Here is a 22,430-nt window from a genome sequence, read left to right as displayed (position 1 = left end):
GCAAAGTGCTTGGACTTTCCAGGGCCATCCCACATCCCAAATCACTTGCCCTCTGCTGATCATGCTTAGGATGAGACTCCTCAGCTCTATCAACCCATTTTGTTTACTGCAAAATATTCTTCCACCCTGAAGGAAAAGGAAATAATGATTATTCTGAGATCTAAACAACGTGACAGACTTAGCTGGGTTTTTTGCACAGCTTTTATAGAGGGGAAAAAAATATTGCTATTGCTGATGTGATCTGGCAATTAAAATATTTTCCATCTGACAAACACCAACAGTCAGAAGGAGCTCTGTAGAATTCCTGAGCATTTGTTTTTTAGCTCCTGGATGAGAACTGCTGGGTGAGACCCTAAATTACATCTTGGTGGGCATCTGATCCCAGTCCCTGTGAGCTGAGTGCCAGCAGTCCCAGCAATCCTGATGTTTGCTTATGGTCTGTCTTTTGGGAATGGCTTCTGAAGGATCCAACAACCTGGCAGCTACCTCCAATCCTGCCTGGATGCTTGGAAAAAAAGCTGCAGCTCCCTCAGAGATCAAGTGGGCAGCAGCCCCTTCACAGGAACTGGTCTGTGAGCTACCACCACATGTCTAATTAATGACCCTGCCGGTCGCAGCTGGAAGAGCTGAGCTGGGGGTGATTAATTAAATTAGCTGGCAGAGGAAATTACAGTGGAAAAGCCAAAGTTTGATTGCTCCATAATTAACCACAGTGCAAATAATATCTGCATCTATAACTTCCAGCCATGAGATCAGAAGCCAATTGAATTTGGCACTGATTGAAGCTGTAAATATCCTGTGGTGAAAAATGATAGGTTTGTTCTGAAGGGAAAACTTACAGAAATGGACATCCAGCAATGCAGGAGGGGAGCAGGGGACAGGGAGGAGAGAGCACTGGAATTAGATCCTGAGCTCAGCTGATTTCTGCACTTTTCTGCAGTGCTAAGAGACCTCAAGGTGAAACAGGAAGAAATATTTTAAATTTGGAATGCTGTGAGATTCCTTACCAGAGCTTTGGTGAATGTAGAAAGCAAAAGGCACTGAGATCATTCCATGCTCCTGGGTTTCCTAGTGCTGGGAATCACTGCTTTCCTTGGGAAAAGACTGCACAGCTGAAGAAACACCCAGTCCAAACCAAAACACCTCCTCCCTGCTCCTCCATCCCCCACTCCTCTCTTAGGAGCACTTTGTTGAACAAGTCCCCATTTTTCCAAGGAGATCACCTCCAAACCCCTCCAGCCCCCTCCAAATCATTAACATTCCATTAACCCCCTTCAGCATCTCCTGCTACTCACTGAGGACTTGACATTTTCTCACCATTCTTCTCCAAAATTCTCTGTTTTGGCACCTTATGAACCCACCTCAATCGTGCATCACGTTGGATTGCTGGGAGTCTCATCCCTCTTCCACTGCAGCTGAGTTCTGGCTTAAAGAAAGCTCAGATTTCTAAACTGTGGCCTGAAATGCAACCCCAAATCTCAAAACGAGCCAAGATTTATTTCCATGCTTCTCAAACTGCTGTCCAATGTACTCTTGCACAAAAACTGCATGATCCAGGAAATATTTCATTTTCATTTTTTTTAAAGCAGTGAAACCAATCTTCCTAAGTGTTGAGTAAAGTGCACTATACACACATACATAATAGCATTTCATATTTTGTGGATTTTATTTATATTTTTATCAAGGATATTATACATATGCTTGATAAATTTTTGAAGACTATAAAATATATGCTTGACCATATTATATTTACCTGATAAATATGTTTCTCTGGGTGACCAGAGGCATCCCCTGAACCAAATTTCTGGCTTCTCCTGCTCCAAACCAAACCACTCCTGTGGATATTGGCACCTACTTGGCCATCAACCCCTCCTCTCACCAGGGCACCCCAGTACAAAACAAATTTACAATTCCACAAGAAAACAACAGCACAAAATTTAATTGTGAACACATAAGTCCTGCTCTGCTTCGCCATTTCTTTCTGAAAATGTGAGGAACCACAAAACCAGCTCATTTTTAATGTACTTTATCCCTCCTGGCTGACAACACAACTTCTTGGGGTGCCCTGGAGCCTGCCCTGTGAGCTGGGCTGGCTCCTGCAGCTCCCATTCTTGGTGTGGCTGTGAAAAATGCAAACCAAACCTCTCCCCCCAGGATGCCAAATGCACTTTGCTCTCACAAAACACCACATTTGATGGTGGAGGCTATTTCCCTTCTACTTCTGAGGCATCCCATGTTCTCCTCTGCCTCTTACTCCACATCTCATCACACACATTGGTATCAAACACACTGTGGGACTCCACAAAAATGCAAATGTGGCAGCAAAAATCAGCTCTGGACATGTATTAATTTCAGGAGTCCCACAACTCTGTCAGAAGAGCCATTCTCAGATCTCATTTCACTTGGAGCACTCCCACCATGCATCCTGCACATGCCTAAACCTTGTCTGCTCTTCCACACCTCCCAAACACCCCTTGTGAAACACACCATGACCTTAAAAAGAAACAATCCAAATGTTAGTGACTGATTTTTAACAAAAAAAACCCTCTGCATTTCAAAGGTTCCTGTGGCTGCTGGGTTTATCCAGCCTCCAAAGAAATTTTGTGTGATGGTGTCCACAGCTGGAAGCAGAGCTGGGAGCACCAACACCAACCCAAACTGGAGCTCCACCACTCAAAATTGCAATTGCAGCAGCATTTCAAATAATAACATTTACTTTAAACACTATTTTAAATAATAATATAATTTTAAAGAATGATATTTTAACTTTTCTCCTTGCCCAAAAGCCTGAACAAGTAATCCTGATTCTTTTCTGTAGCTGTTTTTTTTTTTTTGTTTTTTTTTTTATTTTCCACCTTTTTTGCCTGAATGCAACAGGTGAACCCAAGCAAAGTCAGGAATCCATTTAGGACTGGTCTGAGCTGTGGGAGGACAAGTGGCCAAAGCAGATGTGGTCTGGAAAGGCTCAGGCAGGAGCACACACACCTCACTAGCACAGGAGTAAAGCTGCAAATTTTGGCTTCTTGAGATGAACAAGTAAAAAAAGTCAACTTCTGAATATCATCTTTTCATAAGAGCCTTCAGTTTTAGCAGACAGTGACAAATCCTGCTCTTTCCACTTGCAGAGGAGCCTCAGAAGCATTCCTGGGCTTGTGATTTAATTCAGCTTCCCAAGCCTGGCTGCTGCTGCACAGCCCAGCGAAAATAAAATCAAAACATCCCTCTGGAAATTCTGACCCGGATGAAACCAGGCAAATGGAAATCTTTTGGAGGAAAAGCAAAGTTAGCAGGAAGATTTCTAGGCCATGACATAATCATCTGTGCAGCATGAAGGGTTTTTGAAGCTGGGCCCATGCACACCTTTGAGGCTCCCCAATTACCAGGACACGGCTTCTCCTCGCTCCCCAAATCCTCACACAAAAAATGCCTCAGCCACAGGACTTTGCTCTGTCTGCACAATCTCCTTAATAGGCACAGGGAGGGATTTCATCTCCCTCTAATTCCTCACCTGTGCTCCCCTCAGCACATTTCCACCTGCTCTTTAATTACTCCAGAGCTGCTCTGGTTTCTTCTGGTCACTCATTTCTGCTGGGGCTTCGCTGCTGCCCCCACTCCAGCACCCACACGTGGAAAAATGCAGCTGGAAGAGCACGAGCCCAGCTGAAGAGAGAATATCTGAGAGCTGTGGGGAACCTGCATTTGGGCTGCTGTGTATATCAAGTTTCAGTCCAGTCAAAAGCCAGCACCATCTTTTCACTGCTGCCCTTTTCATTTAGTTATCTTACTGAAGTCTTATCTCCCCAGTCCCTTGCCATAGGCTACCAGCTTCCTGCAGAGCCAGAAACAAAGCTCAGTCTTAAACAAAGGGGGGAAAAAAGGGAAAAAAGCACAAAAGAAAGTTGGTCACAGTTACTGTTAGGGAGCCCTGCAGGTTCTGTAGGCAGGACCAAAGCGAGGGGATGCTGCTGCCTCTGTGCCTCGTGTCACCGGCCAGCAAAGCCACCAGGAGCACACACAGGCACTGCCTGCCTTCAAAGCATCCCACCACTGCCTTCAGCCACGCTCTGCTGGCCCAGGAGCTGGAACAGATCCATCCAAATGGCTGCAAGAGGCAGAAAGCACAGGAGGAACACAACCACCATCACCCACCGGCGACAAGCGCCGAGAGCTCGGGGCACAGCCTTCCTGTGACATGGGCAAGAATCCTGGGGAGCACCTCCCACCCTCCCTCTCCTCAGACTGAACCACAGCCAGCTTATCTAGCTCTTCAACAGCAGAAAATGCAGAAAGAGCAGAAGGAATTTACACAGCAAACCAGGAGCAAACTGGCTTGAGCTCAGGAAGGAATTTGAATTCTGTTTGGTTCAAGTGCCTGGGGGAGCCCTCGTGTGCACACAGGCAGATGGGACCTCAGGGCAGGAGGAATGAAAGGAACAGGTTAAACCTCAACCACACAGAAAAGCTGCACATAAAAAGAAAATATTTGGCATAAGATTTCTTTCTAACAGAATAGGTATTTTCCAGTCTTGTTTCCCCAAGTGCTTGACTCAGTACTTCCCAAAATACTCACAGGTGAGCCTTTGGACCTGACCTGGGCACCCTATAATAGCTGATGCTTGGCATTGGGCATTTTTAAATTCAATGGCTTTACTATTATAACTTGGTTTTTATTAACCTGTTTTTTATAATTACATGTTTTCTATTATTAAATGTTCTACTGTTATTACAAGTTTCAGCCTTGCAAAGAGCTGAATTTCCAGAACAAGTCTCCAATGCTTTTCCTTTAAGAAGTAACTGATGAGTAACTGGTGTAAAAGAACCTTTGCCCAATGCTTTAGACAGCAAACTTCATTTTCCAGCTGCTTGCAGCTTGCCATATTTAAGATGAAACTCCCCCTATGTATTCCTCAGGTGCTGTGGAGTAGCAGATATGTGCATCCACACATGTGGTGTGCAATTTAATTCCAGTGTTAGTGACACCAAGGAATTTTCTGAGGAAAAACCATCCCCAGTGGTTTCCAGCTGACTCCTTCTCAGTGACCCTGGCCATCAGCCTGATGTAAGCCACGTTTCCCCTCAAGTTATAAATTCACCATCCATTTTTCCCCATCTGAAATGAAAATTTTGTTCTGATTAGCCCCTCCATTCCTCTGTTGTAGTTCCACACTGGCCTGAGCAGTTTCTAACAAACACAGTGATGTGGTTTTCTCTGTTAGTGAGCTCTGAGTTGACCTTTTCAAGTGGCTTTTGGCCAAGCAGATGTGAAGTCCACTGAAAACACACTGGTCTTCAAATCTCTGTGGTCTGGTAGGTGTTTGGGAGAGAACTAACACAAAAAGAGAAATAATCAGTCTGTATCTAAACAGAAAATTAATCTCAAATCCAAGATTCTACATGGTTTTGGGACCCTCAGGACAGGCACTCACCCACCCACCTGATGGGTTCTTATTTCAGCAAACAAAATAACCAAATCACAAACAAAAAAAACCCAAATCAAAACAAAAAACAAAACAAAAACAAACAAAAAAACCTTTTTCTAATGCTGATTATCAACTTATAGACACTCTTATCCCCCCAAAAATCCTCCATGTATGAGTCCTGAACTCAAATCCTAGATTTCTCCAAGTTTAACAGCTCATCAGCTTCTTTTTCTAGGGAATTTCAGCTTAACTTGGCATTTTTCAGCATGGCAGGCAAATCCACAAAGGAGGAGAATCCAAATTTGTCAAGGATCTCACCAGAATAAAGGCACCTGGAGCTGAGAGTTGCTCCAAGCCCTGTCCAGGCTGGTCTTTGACACTTCCAGGGACTCAGTGGAGTGGTGCTGATGCTTGAAAAGAAGAACAGCACTGTGGCTCTGTAATAAATGCTTTCCTAACCTGCACAAGGAGACAGCAGCACTTCCTTTTCAGGTTTCTCTTTCCCCACCACCAAGGAGGAAAATAACAATTGTAATAATTATTGCAAACCAGGCTCCTGTTTACCCAGAGGCTGAGCTTTTATCAGAGGCAGCTTTGCACACAGGAAAGGTGCAGCTGAGCCAGGGAGCATTTCATCTAAAGCACTCATTAACTTGGACAAGCAGGGTCGAGGGTGTTGTGGTTGTTTTGTTTTGATTTTTAATCATCCAGGCATCTCCCAGGCTGCCGTGGAGGCACCGGTGTTCCACCGGATCAGCTCCTGGGTGACAAGGGCTGCCAGGCAGCTGCAAGGACAATAAAACACAAGATTACTACTACTGCTACCACCTTTCATCTTTGCAGGATTGCATTTGAGCTTCCAAGGGTGAAGGCTGAAGGCTGAGCAGCAGCCACCCAAGCTGATGGTCACTCACCTCACTTAGCTCTTCCTGTCAGATGCCTTTCCTGGAAGCTACTGCTGAGTGACAATTTCTTTTTTTTTTTTTGTTTAAATTTAATTGCAAACCAGCCCAACGTGGAAGCACACGAAGGGTTCACTCCTCCAGCTGTATCCCAGAGTTTCCTGGCAGCAGTGAATCAGGCTCTGTATCTATGTCTGCCTTTGAGGAGGCGATGCCTCCACAACCAATAATTTATCCATTTTCCTCATTATCTCCGTGAGAGATCTGCTGTCCAAAACACAGCTAACAGAACTCCAGCTCAGTGGGAGTTGTGCTGCTCTGTGGAGTTCAGGAAGAGCAGGAGGGAGTTTTTACTGATCCCCAAGTCCAAGCTGGAAACCAAACCTTAAGCCAAACCTTCTTAAGCCAAAGCTTAAGCCTAACCCACGCTCCCTGAGCAGCTGTTGGGCCGGCAGCAGCCCAGCTGTCTAAACTTTATTGGCAGCAAATGTCATCCTTGCACACAGGGGCTGCCTGCCTGGGAGAGCCAAAGGCACATCTTGGGCTATCACATCCCATCACGTTCCCCTACAGACGAGATGTGAAAACCGGAATGGGAAACGTCAACAGAGTCCGGAGCGGGGCACGGCCGCTGACAAGCACAGCACGCCGTGACAGAGATGGGCTTGGAGTTGCAATTAGTGGCACTGTCATTTTCGGGCTCTCCTGCCAATTAATTAAGCCTGTCAAATGGAAAAACAGCGGCATTCACATGATAATTTATATCGGGAGAGACTGGCCCGGCTTTGCCAACAAAATCCCCTCCGAGCGCTTCGGGAAAAAAAAAAATAATGAAAAAAAATATATATAAAGAAGTGGAAAAGGGAGGGGGGGGAATAGAAAGAAAGAAAGTTAAACTGTCCTTGTTATAATTGTTAACTCTGATCGCTCAAGTAGAAGACGGGCTGATTAAAACTCCAAACGAGCCCCCAGCTCGCTTCAATCTCCGAGTCCGGAATGATAGAATCAGAGGAGTTTATTCATACCATTAAGCCCCAGAGAACTTAATTGAAAGAAGAGCATAGCCTGGACCTTGACAAGCGGGAGGTCACAGTAATTGCTGCCGGACATATTTAACATTAAGATAATCAGGCCATTAATTACCCTTTGGATCATTAAATCAGCCAGTTGCAAAATGAAATTTCTGCCTCTATTACTCACTTGAGAGACCACAGGGGTGGCTTTTAATTTATCAGTGAGCTTGAGATACAAAGGACCAGGCTTGGGGAGGAAGGAAAAGGGGGAGAAAGGAGGGGGTTTGCTTCAGCAGAGGCAGGAATATCAATCCGCCATGCTTGGTGATCGTGGCAAATTAACTAGGTAAGATAACCTCAGCTTCTAAAGGCAGAAGCTGGGGGTATGTAAATAGATGAGGGCAGACAGGGAGATCAGAGCCTGCACACCACTTAGCAGGATAATAAAGGAAATCATCCTTGATTATCAGTGCTAATTTGGACACTGCCGGTAGCTTGTTATGCGTGTTCTGAGTAGCATTTAATTAATTCAATTGCTTGTTAATGAGGGAAGTGACATGTGGGGAGCAGATGCCACCCAACTGCAGATGGGTTCTGGTCAGCCCTTCACAATAAAATTTTTTTCTTTTTTTTTTTTTCCCCCCTTCTTCTTTCTTTTTTTTTTTTTTTTTAATTCATTTTTAAAAGCCCCCTTCCCCCAGCCCTGGAACTGGAAAGGTGTCAGGCGTGGAGGAGCACTGAAAAGGCACAAAACACTGACCTCATCAGGCCAAGATCTGCCACGGAGCCAGAGCTGATGATCACGGGGAGAGAGGTACCTGTGCTCCCCCACGCCCCATCCATTCCCTCTGCCAGGAATCAGGACCAGCAGCAGCACAAACTGCTGGCCAAGAGGAGCAGGGGCTGAGCGAGGGCTGGAACACAGCAGCCCTACGAGAGCCAGCATGTGAGAGAGGGATCTGAAGTGCTCCTTCCCTGGGCTCACCCTTCAGCTGTGATGAAGCATTAATTATTTTTACCAAGAAAAGGATGAATATTTTCATGGAAGGCATGGGTTTTTAGTTTCCATTTTGCTATTTTTCATCCAAGTCACTCCCAGTGACCAGCTCGGCGTCAGGGCTGCTCTCCTGGGAGCAGCACAAGCCAGGCTTTGGTGCAGGACTGGAAAACTCAGCTCAATGCCCTGCAGCTGCAAGGGCTGTCCCTGACACCACTGAAGTGAGTTCATTATGAGCAAGGATCAAACTGGATCTTCCTTGGAAGGTGAGAGTCAGTTCCCAGCACTGCTGGCTCCCAGCTCAGCCAGTGCTGGATTCCCCTGTAAGCCTTGGCACCCAGGATAAACAGAGTGCTGAGCAAACAGAGCTGAGCACAACTGCTGCTCCAAGCCTCAACTCCAGAGCTCCAAACTCTGCAACCCACTCACCCCTCAGAGTTTTAATGGAGGTGGACATTCCAGCTGCTGGTGAGTATTCTCAGGAAGGTGCTGGAATGGTGGAGCCCTGTCTGTGTGTGTCCAATGCAGATTTTTGGCATTGTCTGAGCAGAAGAAGAAGTGTGGCTGGGATGGTGCCTGGACCTGAGCCTGCCTTCCCTCAGCTTGCCTGGCAAGTTCCAGCTGGTGGAGGTGGCACATCCATGCCAACAGTCCCAGGGACACAGAGATGGAGCTCAACTGCTGCTCGTGCCCCAAGCTCCAGCTCCAGGGCTTGAAACTCTGCAATGCACTCACCCCTCATCTCAAAACCAGAGTTTTAATGGAGGTGGACATTCCAGCTGCTGGTGAGTATTCTCAGGAAGGTTCTGGAATGGTGGAGCCCTGTCTGTGTGTGTCCAATGCAGATTTTTGGCATTGTCTGAGCAGCAGAAGCATGGCTGGGATGGTGCCTTGCCTGGCAAGTTCCAGCTGGTGGAGGTGGCACATCCATCCCAGCAGACCCAGGGAGACAGAGATGGAGCTCAGGGAAGGAGGGAGCAGATAACCACTCCTGGAGGGGGCAGAGGGATGGGGGCAGCTTGTCTCCTTTGGAAAAGGCCAACACCACCTTGGGAAGTCAAATGAGTCTGCCAGAAGCCACACGAGCACAAGGATAAAGCAAAACAAGTGAGGCATGTCCAGAAAAAGCTAAATATCTGGGGATGGACACAGCAGGGCAATAGGCAAAGAATTCCCAAGCTGGCTTCCCCACATCTCCAACATTCCTCCACAGAGCTGCTCAGCCCCACAGGGCTCCTCCAGGGCTGCAGCACTCCAAAGCAGCGCTGTGAGTGTGCTTAAACAGTATCAATAGCAATTAGAGGGAAAATCCTGATCCCATCCCCAGCCCCAGTTAATTGTTGCAACATTGATTTACTCTAATTTGACTTCTCACTCCAAATTAAACCAGCATTACCCAAGGAGGGACTGCAGGCAAGCTCCCCCTGCTCGCCCCCTCCCCTCAGAGACAATAAATTTCATATTGAGTACACTTGGAAAAAAAACCTGGCAGTTGTTGCAGGATCCATACCCAAAGATCTTTTTCCTTTTTTTGCTCTTTTTCTTTTTTTTTTTTGTTTTCTTCCTGGGAGTAATTAAAAGATGCTTTTCTTGACTAATGATGCTCCTGTTTAGGAATGGGAAGTCGATACTCCTTCAGCAGCAGTCAGCTTCAATTTGTCACAGGCCTCCCCAAGTTGGAGCAGCCTTCTCAGGGCTGCTGGTAATTGCTGGAACCAATTACTGACCTAATCAGGGACCCACAGACACCACAGCTCGGGCCAGCTGCTCCCTGCTCCCTTTCACACTCCAGTGTTTGGGTTTTCCACCATTCCCCCAACTTTCCGTGCTCAGCAGAGCTCGTGTTTGCTCCTCCTTCCCCCCAAAATCCAGGAACAGCCTCAGCCCTGCCTTGTGCCACCTCCTCGGGGATCCCAGCACACCTGTGCCCCCAGAGCCTTCCAGCTCAGAGCCAGAGGCCATCCTGGTGCTGCTTTTCACTGGCAGGGACACTGAACAACCTGGGGATCTGCCTGAAGAATTGCAGGATGGTTTGGGTTGGAATGGGCCCTCCAGCCCATCTCATCCCACCCCTGCCAGGGGACACCTTCCTCTGGACCAGGCTGCTTGACTCTCCAGGTGGATGTGACCTGGAAAACATCAACATTAGAGGATATGGCTGGGCAATATTCCATTATCAGGGATAATGCCTTCTGCTGAAGAGCTCCCAGGCTCTGCTTTTACACACCCTCCCCTCTCAGAACCCTTCTGGCCTTCAAAGGGAGTGCCCAGGTTTGTCTTTCCCCATGATTTGCTTGGATGAAGAATCTGAAGTGCATTTGAGTGGGCTAGAAAAGGACAGCAGTGTTTCATCTGGTTTAATCACAGAATATCCTGAGCTGGAAGGGACCCCCAAGGATCAGAGTCCATCCCCTGGCCCTGCACAGACACCCCAGCAATCCCACCCTGGGGCATTGTTCAAATGTTCCTGGAGCTCTGGCAGCCTGGGGCTGTGCCCATTCCCTGGGGAGCCTGAGCAGTGCCCAGCAGCCTCTGGGGAAAGAACTTTTTCCTAAAATGCAACCTAAACATGCCCTGACCCAGCTCCAGCCATTCCCTGGGTTCTGTCCCTGTCACAGGGAGCAGAGGCTGGAGCTGTCCCTTGGGAGGAAGGTGCAGGCCATGATGAGGTCTTGAACTTGGTCTCTTATTCCTGAATGCCATGACCTAGAGCAGCCATTTGGCAATTCCTCCTGCCAAAACCCATCTCCAGGAATCCCTCCACCCTCCCTCCACTCCACAGAAACACACAGGATGCCACTGCAAGCCCACAGTGATCAGTGCCAGCCTCTCCCAGGCTGAAGGAGAAAGCCACATCAAGACTGTCAGGTTCCTTTTAGCCCAGCCTGTGAACACTCCTTGAGCCTCCCAGCCCAACAACTCAGTATTTGTGGAGCAGCTCATCACTTTTATTTGTGTCCCTAGAAATCTCTGGGTTTCCACTGATGGCTTCATGCCCAATAGAAAGACACAGCATGAAAAGGTGAAACCCACCTGCCCCCTCTAAAAGTGTCTATTGAGGGCCCATCACAGCATCAGATCCCCAGAATGGTTTGGGCTGGAAGGGACCTTAAAGCTCATCCTGTTCCACCCCTGCCATGCCAGGGACACTTCCCACTGTCCCAGGCTGCTCCAAGCCCTGTCCAACCTGGCCTTGGGCACTGCCAGGGATCCAGGGGCAGCCACAGCTGCTCTGGGCAGTGCCAGGGCCTGCCCACCCTCCCAGGGAACAATCCCTTCCCAATCTCCCATCCATCCCTGCCCTCTGGCAGTGGGAGCCATTCCCTGTGTCCTGTCCATCCATCCCTTGTCCCCAGTCCCTCTCCAGCTCTCCTGGAGTTGCCCCTTCCCCCTCCAGTCCCTCCACAACAACAAAAGGAAGGTTTGTTTAACCCTCCTTTCAGGGCCATTTCAGCTGCTTCCAACAGAATTCCTCATGCAAAACTCCAAGCAGCAGTGGGAACATGGGGAGCTCTACCTGAAGAACTTGAATTTATTTTCTCACCACAGCTTGGACAGAAGGATTGTGAGGCTGGCAGAGAGCAAAGGGAAGCACAAAAGCAGGCACACACTTGGAAAAAGCAGAACTCTCTGGTATTTATGTAAAAAATGGCATTTCAGTCCCTGCTGCAAACAGCAGAGGAATGGGAGCAGCAAAGCAAGACTGCAATTGCTTTGTGGGAATATTTCCACATCATCCTAATTCTGCTTTTTCTAGCACCTCTTCTATCACAGAAGCGTGAACCTGGACACAGAGCTAGAAAATCCTATCTATAAAATGAATCTTTTTGTCCAAAAATGTTGCAGTGCAGGAGAGAAAGTGCAGTGATATCAGTGACAATCAGAGTCAGCTGAATATAACCAGGAAGATGCACAGAAACAAAGTGGGAGAATTAAAACAAGTCCTGTGTATGAAATACTAAGAGAAAAAAGTTGATTTCCTAGAAGTAAAATTCAATCCTGAGCAAATTATGAATTGAAATGGATGGTGCTCTTTTCATCACAGACACATGGATTTTAGATTTTTCAAGATGATTATTAGATGACTACTGAAATAATGTGATTTTTCTTTTTTTAAATGGAATTCCAATTGAGTGCAAGCATTTTCCTTCCAGCTGTTTAGAACCACTCACTTCAGCAGTAAGGAGCAACATATCTTTGGGAGGTGCAAGAAGATAAAATCTCAGTATTGAAGTGACAGCAACGACTGAAAGTTCATTTCAATCTGCTTGATGAAATCATTGTGCCTACCAGTACACAGGCACAGGGCAGCCATGCCATTTCTGCCTGAACAAAACCTCTCTTTGGGGCTCCCTGAGCACTTTTACATGCACAGCCATTCCTCCCAGCAGCCTGATTAATGCAGTGGCTTCATTCTCGAAGATGAACCAAAGGTGGCACCACAAATTCATTTTTCAGGGCTAACGAAATAATGCAAGAAGGAACAGTTGACTTTATTACACACCACAGCACAAACCCAGCCCTGCTGCAGGAGCTGGCCCAGGCACAGTGATCCTTCCACCTGATCCAAAACTGGATCAAGTATTCTCAAAACATCTGTCTTTTGACACCAATCAGATTAATTCAGCATAAACCCCCCAGTTTTAGGTAGGACAACACCTCACAGGAAGATTTGCACAGTGTGGAGCTGTGAGAGGCAGGTAAAGAGCTGTTCTCAAAGGAGACACTCCCCAGCAGCTCATGGCTTCACAGAAATCACACACAAAAAAAGTCAACAAGTCCATGGCTGTCACTGTCACATTTTCTGGAAAAATCCCTTCACCAGGATTTCTTCTCCTGGGAAGCTGAGAAGCCTCAGAGAAAAATGAAAACAATAATTATCTGATTGCTTCTCCTGTGTTTTGCTGCTTTGGAATGTGGTTGGAGATTGTTTATCCAACAGGTGAATTGTTTTTATTTCATGACCAATCAGGGTCAAGCTGTGTCAGACTCTGGAGAGTCACAAGTTTTTCATTAGCATCTTGTTAAACCTTCTGTCTGGATCCTTTCTCTATTCTTTAATACAGTTTAGTACAGCATTCTTTAATATAATATAATATCATAAAATAATAGATTAGCCTTCTAAGAGCATGGAGTCAGATTCATTCTTTCTTGCCATGGGAGACCCTGAAAACACCAGACACGGCGAGCAGGACTTTGAACAGCCCTGAGCAGAACCAAAGACCTGACAGCCAGCTACAAACCCCCTGAAACTCTGAAGGGAGATTGCTAATGACAAAGTGACAGTCCAGGAGGCAGAGGAGAGAGACAAAGGATCACATGACAGGATAGCTTGGATGGAGGACGAAGGTGGGAGGTTTCCATCTCCCATGAACAGAAAACTGCAGAGCTGCTGAGCAAACCTTCACAAGAGCGAGAAATCAACGAGGTCACTCAACTTTTGCCCCCTCCCACTTTGACACAGGCTCTCCCTGGGCCCACAGGGAGGTTATGGACAATGTGAGGTTATAAACAACGTGAGGTTATAAACAACGTGAGGTTATAAACAATGTGAGGTTATAAACAATGAGAGGTTATAAATCATGGCTTCCCCACAAGGGAGGACTCTGCGGCGGCGGCGCACGCCGGACGAGGCGCGGCGAGCACGAACCCACCTGGTGGAGTCTGGGGAAGGCTTCACGTGGCCTTGGCTGTTCTCCTCCCACACACTGTTGGCCAGCTCGTTGCCAATGGCTGACATCACCTTGATGAGCTCAATGGGCCAGTCGTCCAGGTCCAGGGAGCGCACCCGGGACAGGTGCGTGCCGAGGTTGCGGTGGATACCTGAGCATTCGATGCAGATGAGGGCTCCCAGGTTGAGGCTGGCCCAGTCGGGGTCTGCAGGGCAAGGGACACAGCAGTTAGGACAAGGGAACACGCCACAGAACTTCCCAGCTGGTGTTTGTGCAGGAAGGTTTTGGTTCTGGGGGTGTCTTGTCCGAAAGCGCAGCTGGGAGGTCTTCCAGGGTCAGTGGAGATGCCAAGCCTTCAAGGAGTACAGAAAAATGAAATGTGGTGTCTCAAAGGATGCATCACTCCACCTCCAGCCAAAAAACCCCAATGAATTAGAGGGGAAAGGAGAAACAGAGGCAATAGAACCATGGTGATGGGTAAAGGATGATGGAGCAGTGAGGGAAGTCCCTCCCTGGGAACCCAGAGCTGCTCCTAGTCAGCTGAAAGAAAAAGGAGAAAAAACCAAAGCCTAGAAACAATGATCTCATGCTAACTCCCTCAATAACCACACACACCAGCAGCTACGTGTGCCTCTTCCATCTGACTCTTCTTCCACCTCCAGCATCAGGGAGATAAACACCAAGGTGGAAATGTCCCACCTGGAAGAGCCCTGGCTCCAGGGCCTGAGCCAGAAGGATTGCACCTCCCCAAAACAGCCCCACACAGGGTGACACTGGGACAAACCTGACACAGGATGGGAAATTCCATTTCCCAACATGGCTCAAAGCTCTTTTGCCACTGTCCTGTGTGATTTGAACCTAGATTTGTATGGATTGCCTTCTCCCCAACAAACATTCACCCTAACAAATGCAGCTGAAGACACCTGAGTGGAATTTTGGTTGGTTTTTTGCTCACCCCCTGCTGTCAGATCTTTTCTTCATGCCTCCCTCTGTGCATCCCAAAGAACTACCCCAAATGCCATGCAGGAAAATGAGGATTAATTAGGAGGGCAGGCAATTCTTGTTCCTATCTAAACAAAATTTGGAGCTGACAGAAAATGAATTTCCAGTGTTTCCTTCTGTTGTGAAAAATTCATCCAAAGACTCGTCTCGACTTGGTGTAACCCACAAGTGAAAAGCTATTTCTGGCAGCCAAAATATGTGGAAAGAAAACATTTTCTAGTCCTTTCCCATGTCATGTTTGGACAAAAAACAGGAAAGGAAAATTCATAATTTTAATTGTGAAGTCACACATTTCATTGAAGGCATTGACTGACATTTTTCAACTAGTCCACTGAAATCTAAAAATGCAACCAAGAAGAAAAATCCCCCATCTTATTCCACTTGAGAAGAAAAGCACATCTTTTGTTTAGAAGTTCCTGTGCATACCAAGTCCTATATTATACATAATTTAATATCCACATTATAGATGTACAGCATTTCAGATCTCAAAAAAATCAGGCGAGACAAAACTCCTGCCATGCTTTCCAAGCTTTTGGTACAACAACTACAACAAACTCCTTAAATTCCATAATTTTTCAGTTATGAAGTCTCCACTGTTGTGGAGAACCAGTGGTGTATCTGAAACACACCAAAAACCCCCCAAAATCTCACTTTGTTGGTATAAATTTGAACACAGCAAGCAGTAATTTGAAATTTGCAAACTGTGACTGGGATGAAAAGCCCTGAGCTGCAAAGGCCAGGGTTATCCTCACAAAAATCCAAAATGCAATGAGCTCTAAGAGGCATGACCTCAGAATGAAGCAGGAGAATGGAATAGCAACTCACATTATTCCAGTTATTCTGACAGAACTGGAGTTAAGGACCTGACCTCCTCCCAAACTTCTCTCTACTTAAGCACATGTAGAGCCGAAAAAATTCTTTAAATATTCCCCTGCTTCAGAGCATCACAGAATGGTTTGGGCTGGAAGAGGCTCTCGGTTGCCAGCACTGCTAGGACTGAAGGAATCCCCCAAAACAACAACCAGGGGGTTCCATGAAGTTTCAGCAAGATATTATTTTCAGTTTCAACAATCTGACAGCACAGACCTGAGTGGGGAAGTGGCAAACGAGGCAAGGCAAGGGCTGAACTCCTTACAGAAATGAAAATTGTTATCACCAATTCACACCATAGGTGGTTAGAAAGCTGTAACATTTCAAGGTTGGGTCTTTTTTTACTTTAAAGATGATCCAAACCCAGCTCCCTTTCCCTGCTGATGGTGAGAGTAACTCTGAATTGGGGGATGCTCACGAGCACGTGGCAGGTGTGGGCATCAAGATAAGAAAAAGCCCACTCAGTGCAGCTAGAGGTGCTTTACTTAGAATTGGTCAAATACAAAATCAGCTTTTTAGCACCACTGAATACATCCAGATCACAATTTTCAGTTGTTCAGCTCACTCCTTCCCAGCAAAACTTTTCCCCACTCTGACTGTCACCTCAATCAGCTTCAGCATTTGGAGGTGAACACTCTCTTAGGAGAATGACCCCTCCCCACTGTCTCCTTCATCCCTTTGGATCCTGATGAAAGGCTGAACCTTCCTGAGCTCAGCAGCCATGAGACATCCCTGGGCTGAGCAGAAGGAGTTGCTGGAAGGAGGAGCAGAAGAGCCAGGGAAAGAAGAAACAGGGGTGAAGGCATCTCCAGCTGCAGCAGAAGGGGGAGAAAAGTTTACAGCTCTCCTGTTCTTTTTTTTTTTCTTTTCCTAATCTGCATGAAAAACTGAATTTTGTGATGGGTAGGACAAGGTTGTCCAAATTATTATCTCAGTGTTTGGCTTTCAAATACAAAATACACCAGAGCATGTGAGCAGACTGCTGGAATGGAAAACTCATGATGAGAATCCATGTTTTTAAACTCTCCCTATTTTCTTCTACAACAGCAAAGACCTGATGTTCCATGTTCCCCAGGCATCTTGGAAGAGGTGACTGCTATTTATCCTCTGGTGAGCCAAAACCCAGAATTCAGCTGGGTTTGCCTGAACTGTTGGATCACCCTGGGTGGCTTTTCCAGACAGAGTCAGCACTGGGACTCTGCTGCTTTGGGAAAAGGCAACACCAGTTTCCTTTTGAAACATGAAATCAGATCCTGGGCACAAACTCCAACTCCCAAAGAGCATTTTGTCTCTCCTCTTGCTCTGGGATGGGAATGCTGGCAGGAGAATGCTGAATAACTTCAGCTGGAGGCTACCAAAGGGCCGGGATGCTGGCATGAACATCCAACAAGGCAGAAGTCCCTGGTGAAACAAAGTGCTGCATCAAGTGCTCCAAAGGCAAAGAGCTCCAGAAAGAGGGAGAATGAGACTTCTGAAGTGGGAGATTGATGGCTCCTGAATAGAGCTGAGGGATGGCAGCATCTCACACTCCTGTGCTCCCAAACATCTGGCTCTGTGGAGATGCAGACAGCGTGAGACTTCCACGGAGTGTTTGTGATGTTAAGTGCTCTGGGGGTAAGGACCTGCCCAGGCAAGGCAGCAAGGGAGGCAAGGGAAGAAAGCAAAGCCCTGCAGAAAGAGCAGCAGGCTGAGGTTCACCTCCCCTGAGTGTGTGTTCACATTTTAGGATCCACAGCTTTGGAAATGTCTCACGTTTTTCCAAAGGAACGACAGCGGCCTTGAAATCAGGAAGGTCAAACAGCAAGAGGAGTCAAAGAGGGTCTAAATCATCTGTGAGAATACCAACAAGACCAGCTGAGATTCCAAAATCATCCCCCCATAAAAGCCACATGACAGAGTTGCCAAAATGGGCTGTCCCACTCTGCCCTCCCCCAGCAACAGCTCCTGGCACATCCCTGCTGCTGGCACCAGGCACGGGGGCCAGCTTGACCCACGAGCAATCTGGCTGAGAACCAGACTGGCTGGGGGAGGAAAAAACCCAAAAAAGATAAAAAAAGAGCGCTGTTCTCTTGCACAAGGCTTTTCCTGATGAAGCATCCATCCTGGCTGCATAAATCCTGGGACATGTGCACGGATGGGGACAGAAACAGCAGCCTTGGGACAGTCTGGGTAGGGCTGGGGTGGTCAGAAGGATGTGGTGGAAGTTGTCTGCACTGAAGGGATTGCATCTTATGGATATATAATACAACCTCCCATACATAAATATAAATATGAATACATAAATAAATAGCAATATAGTTATAAATATAAATATATAAATAAAAATATAATATCTTTGCAAATTTTATAAATAAATATCCAATTAGCAAGGCTAGGACTGTGGAGACTGGGTAGGGCTGAGGTGGATCACAAGGATATGGTGGGTGTGGAAGTTGTCTGCAATGAAGGGACTGCATCTTATGGATATATAATACAACCTCCCATAAATAAACAAATAAACAAATAAACAAATAAAATATAATATCTTTGCATATTTTATAAATAAATATCCAATTAGCAAGGCTAGGAGTGTGGAGTCTGGGTAGGGCTGAGGTGGATCAGAAGGATGTTGTGGAAGTTGTCTGCACTGAAGGGATTGCATCTTATGGATATATAATATAACTTCCCATACATAAATACAAATATAAATACATAACTATAACTATAAATATAAATAAATATAATGATAGAATATATTTGCATATTTTATAAATAAATATCCGGGTAGCAAGGCTAGGAGTATGGAGACTGGGTAGGGCTGAGGTGGATCAGAAGGATGTTGTGGAAGTTGTCTGCACTGAGGGGATTGCATCTTATGGATATATAATATAAACTCCCAAAAATATATTATAAAAATATAATAGTATATTTTAGAAATAAATATCTGGGTAGCAAGGCTAGGAGTGTGGAGTCTGGGTAGGGCTGAGGTGGATCAGAAGGATATGGTGGGTGTGGAAGTTGTCTGCAATGAAGGGATTGCATCTTATGGATATATAATATAACTTCCCATACATAAATATAAACACATAAAAATAAGTAAATATAAATATATATATATATATAATAATAATAGAATATATTTGCATATTTTATAAATGAATATCCAGTTAGCAAGGCTAGGAGTGTGGAGTCTGGGTAGGGCTGAGGTGGATCAGAAGGATGTTGTGGAAGTTGTTTGCACTGAAGGGACTGCATCTTATGGATACAAAATATAAAAAAAAAAAAAAAAATTTAAAAATATAATTATATATTTTAGAAATGAATATACATATAATAGTTGTCTGCAATGAAGGGATTGAATCTTATGGATATATAATACAACCTCCCATAAATAAATAAATAAATTAGAACATATTTGTATATTTTATAAATGTATATCTAGTTATCAAGGCTAGGAAAATGGCACCCAGAGTGGAGCAGGACTCAGCACCACTCCCCCCATGGGCTGCCCAGAGGCAGCAGTGAGCACTCCAAATGAGCCAAACATCCATGCAGGTCACTCCCAGACCCCCTCCTCCTCACCCTTCCTGCCTTCCTCCTGAGCTGCATCAGCTTTGGGGGAAATCTCAATGGCTGCCAGGTCCCTATGAAGGCTCACCCATAAATAAGACTTGCTTTGGGCTCCAGGTGCTAAAACACCACTCAAACCAAGCTTTTCCCTGGTTTGGCACGTGCTGGATCACTTAGAGTGAAAGCAGAGACCAAATTATTGGTGCAAAAGCACCTGCACTTGTGTACAAATGTTCTTTTTACACTGGGGGCTCAGAATGGCTCAGACCAGGAGTCAGCAGCCAATCTTTAAAAATAAAACCCACACCTGAAGGAAAGTAAGCGAATATTTTTCCATTTTAAGCATGTGTCAAAACCACAAGGAAAGTTCTGACTTCCAAATATCAAAGAAATAAAAATGCACAAGTTCTCAGTCCTTTAGCTCCTACAACTAATTGCTTTAGAGCAAGAGAACTTCCTTTCTGTGGCTTTGTTGCAAGCCCCTGGAACTAAAGAGCACCAGAATAATGGCCTCAGTCGGGGTTAGTGAGGTGAAGCACAGCTCAAAGTATTCCTGAGAACACTCCTCTGAACACTAAGCATATGTTTCAAAAAATAAAAAAAAAAAAAAGGGGGAAAGAAACACAAAGGGGAAGAAAAAAAAAATCCAAAATCAGTTTTCTAGTATCCAGATATAATGAGCAATGACTTTGGTTTCTTCTGACAAGCAAGCCTGAAAAACCAAACCAAAAAAAACAGCAATCAAGCTCTACCTCTTTGAAAATATTACCAGGGCACGTGTGCTCTCACCACACAAAACAGGAGGGAAATGGAAGGGACTGATGTCAAACAGCAAACTTTTTGCCTTTTCTTTGAAGGGAAGCACAGAAATGCTGACATTCAACGTGAAACAACGAGGGGGAAAAACCAGGATGCACTTGATGTGGCAGATATTGAGCATAAATGAAGATCAAACAAGTCTGGTTGAGCAAATCCTTCACGAAGCAGAGATGTGCAAACAAGGGAGGGGATGTCACAGCAGGGAGATGTGCAAACCCAGAGCACTGGGAATATTTCTGTGTCTGCTCTGGGGTGCCCTCACCCCCAGGGGAGCACTGACTTTGACCCTCATTCATGGAGAAAGTTTCCTAGAGCTCAAAGCCGGCCTGGAATCCACCAAAGTGTGAAATAGATTATAGAGAGCAGTGCAGGTGTATCACTTAAGTGGGGAATTCAGGTTTTGGGAATTTTAGTATCTTGTGGATGGAAGCAAGCTGGAGGGCACAGGGTGTCATCCTGGGTTTCTTCTTCATGCTTCTTCTTCCTCCTTCTCCGTGGGTTTGGGTGGCATTTTGTAATTGGGCAGAAAAGTCCCCATTGTGGGCTCCTTGGGATCAGTTATTGGGTTAAAAGGGAAAATAATCCAGGTGTCAGCTCTTAATTGGATGGTTTAGCTTTAAAAGACCTTGTACCAAGAGATTGTTGGCCATTTTGTGCCTTGCTGGTGAAAAGCTGCAGAACTCACAGTAGTGAGTCTGTTTTACTGATAAGAACTAACAAACACCTGAGTCCAAACATGAATTACTGCCTCAAGTGCCTTCAATCCAACCCCAGAGAAACCCACAGCTGGAACCCCCCCAGGGAGCCAGGGCTGGGTGCTCCCCAGGGCCTGGCCAAGGAGAAGGGGTCAGGGGTGCAGTCAGGTGCTGTACTCACTCTGTGCCTCGCAGTCCACGCAGTGGGAATTGCCTCTGATGTTCCTGATGGACTGCAGGGCCATGGCCTCGTTCTGGCTGGTCAGGCGCGACTGCGGGGAGCCAGAGACACCAGTGAGCAGCAGGAACCCAAAACCCCAAATGACAGCACTGTCAGCTGAACGAGCAGCTGACCCCAAAGCTCAGACCAAGGTCGAATGAATGCAGCCAAGGAACCTCAGGTCTTGCTTTGCCTCTCAAGGAACAGTGGTCCCTTGGCACCTCCCAGATTTTGGGGTCTCCAGCCTGGATTCTAACAGAGGGAAATGGAGCTTGAGAACCAACCCTGCTCCTCCCAAGAGCAGCAGCCACACTGCAGGCTTGCTTCTTGAGATAAATGAGACAAGAATATTATTTTACAAGATCAATTTCTTTCATTGATGTGTGTGCTCGTGCTAATGAAGACTAAGGGACGGTTTGCAGAAGAGGATGGAACTTTTTCATCATCCAAAGGTCAGATTTCACCCAGTGGCTCCCCTTTAAATGCTCCCCACAATGCCCTGCCCATGACCTCTGCTGGGGGAGACTCTCCTGATGTACAGGCAGCCAAGCTGAACCCAACTGTCCCAGGCTGGAAATGCAAGATGTGGCTGGGGGTGTGTGTTCTATCCCCATCTGTTAGAGCTGGGGCAGGTCTCTGCTGTTCGATGGGCAGTTTTCTTTATCTCTCCCACAAACCAGTCCTCCCTGGGGGAAATATCTTCTGTTCATGGGCCATTGAGTGTCACTGCATGACTGATAAAATTACATCATCCCATTGGGAGAAGCTCTGCCCAGGGGGAGGAGCCAAGCATTCCTTCCTGGATATAATCCCACAGTTGGAACACCACAGCACCTTTCCCTCTGGATTCCCAGAGGAAGACCAGACCAACCTACACCACACTGGATCTTTAGAGGAAAACTCCACCCTTCTACAGGATCACTGCTCCAGCAGAGCTACACCTGTCTCTGCAGGAGGGCTGCAGCCACCATTTAATGGGACTGCTACCAACAGCCTGACACACAGGGAGTCAGGCCATAGTCTGTCTCTGCCAGTGCTGTTTTGTACTACTGCTTTTTTTTTTTTTGGTTATTTTTTTATTCCCTACTCAAGCACTGTTATTCCTGCTCCCACATCTTTGCCTGAGAACCCCTTAATTTCAAATTTACAACAGTTTGGAGGGAGGGGGTTCACATTTTCCATTTCAGGGGAGGCTCCTGCCTTCCTTCGCAGCCACCTGGCTTTTCAAACCCAGACACCAACTACACTGCCTGGAGGGCTGCCTGAGGGTG

At 46.3% G+C, this 22,430-nt stretch overlaps 1 protein-coding gene across 8 annotated transcripts in view; it reads right to left on the bottom strand.

Moving 5' to 3' along the window:
- The window catches only part of AGAP1 (ArfGAP with GTPase domain, ankyrin repeat and PH domain 1), a 329,227-nt gene that overhangs the window by 27,338 nt on the left and 279,459 nt on the right, over nt 1-22,430 (bottom strand). For all 8 annotated transcript variants that reach the window (XM_059868340.1, XM_059868339.1, XM_059868337.1 and 5 more), the window contains 2 exons: nt 21,121-21,211; nt 13,987-14,209 (listed from right to left, as the gene is read on the bottom strand). In XM_059868340.1, coding sequence (XP_059724323.1) covers nt 13,987-14,209; nt 21,121-21,211 — 314 coding nt within the window. The remainder of the gene's footprint in view (nt 1-13,986; nt 14,210-21,120; nt 21,212-22,430) is intronic.

This window comes from Haemorhous mexicanus, chromosome 26 (genome assembly GCF_027477595.1).
Source record: "Haemorhous mexicanus isolate bHaeMex1 chromosome 26, bHaeMex1.pri, whole genome shotgun sequence".
Lineage (NCBI taxonomy): Eukaryota > Metazoa > Chordata > Aves > Passeriformes > Fringillidae > Haemorhous > Haemorhous mexicanus.
Note: the sequence above shows the minus strand (reverse complement) of the source record. Positions and strands in the feature narration are given on the sequence as shown.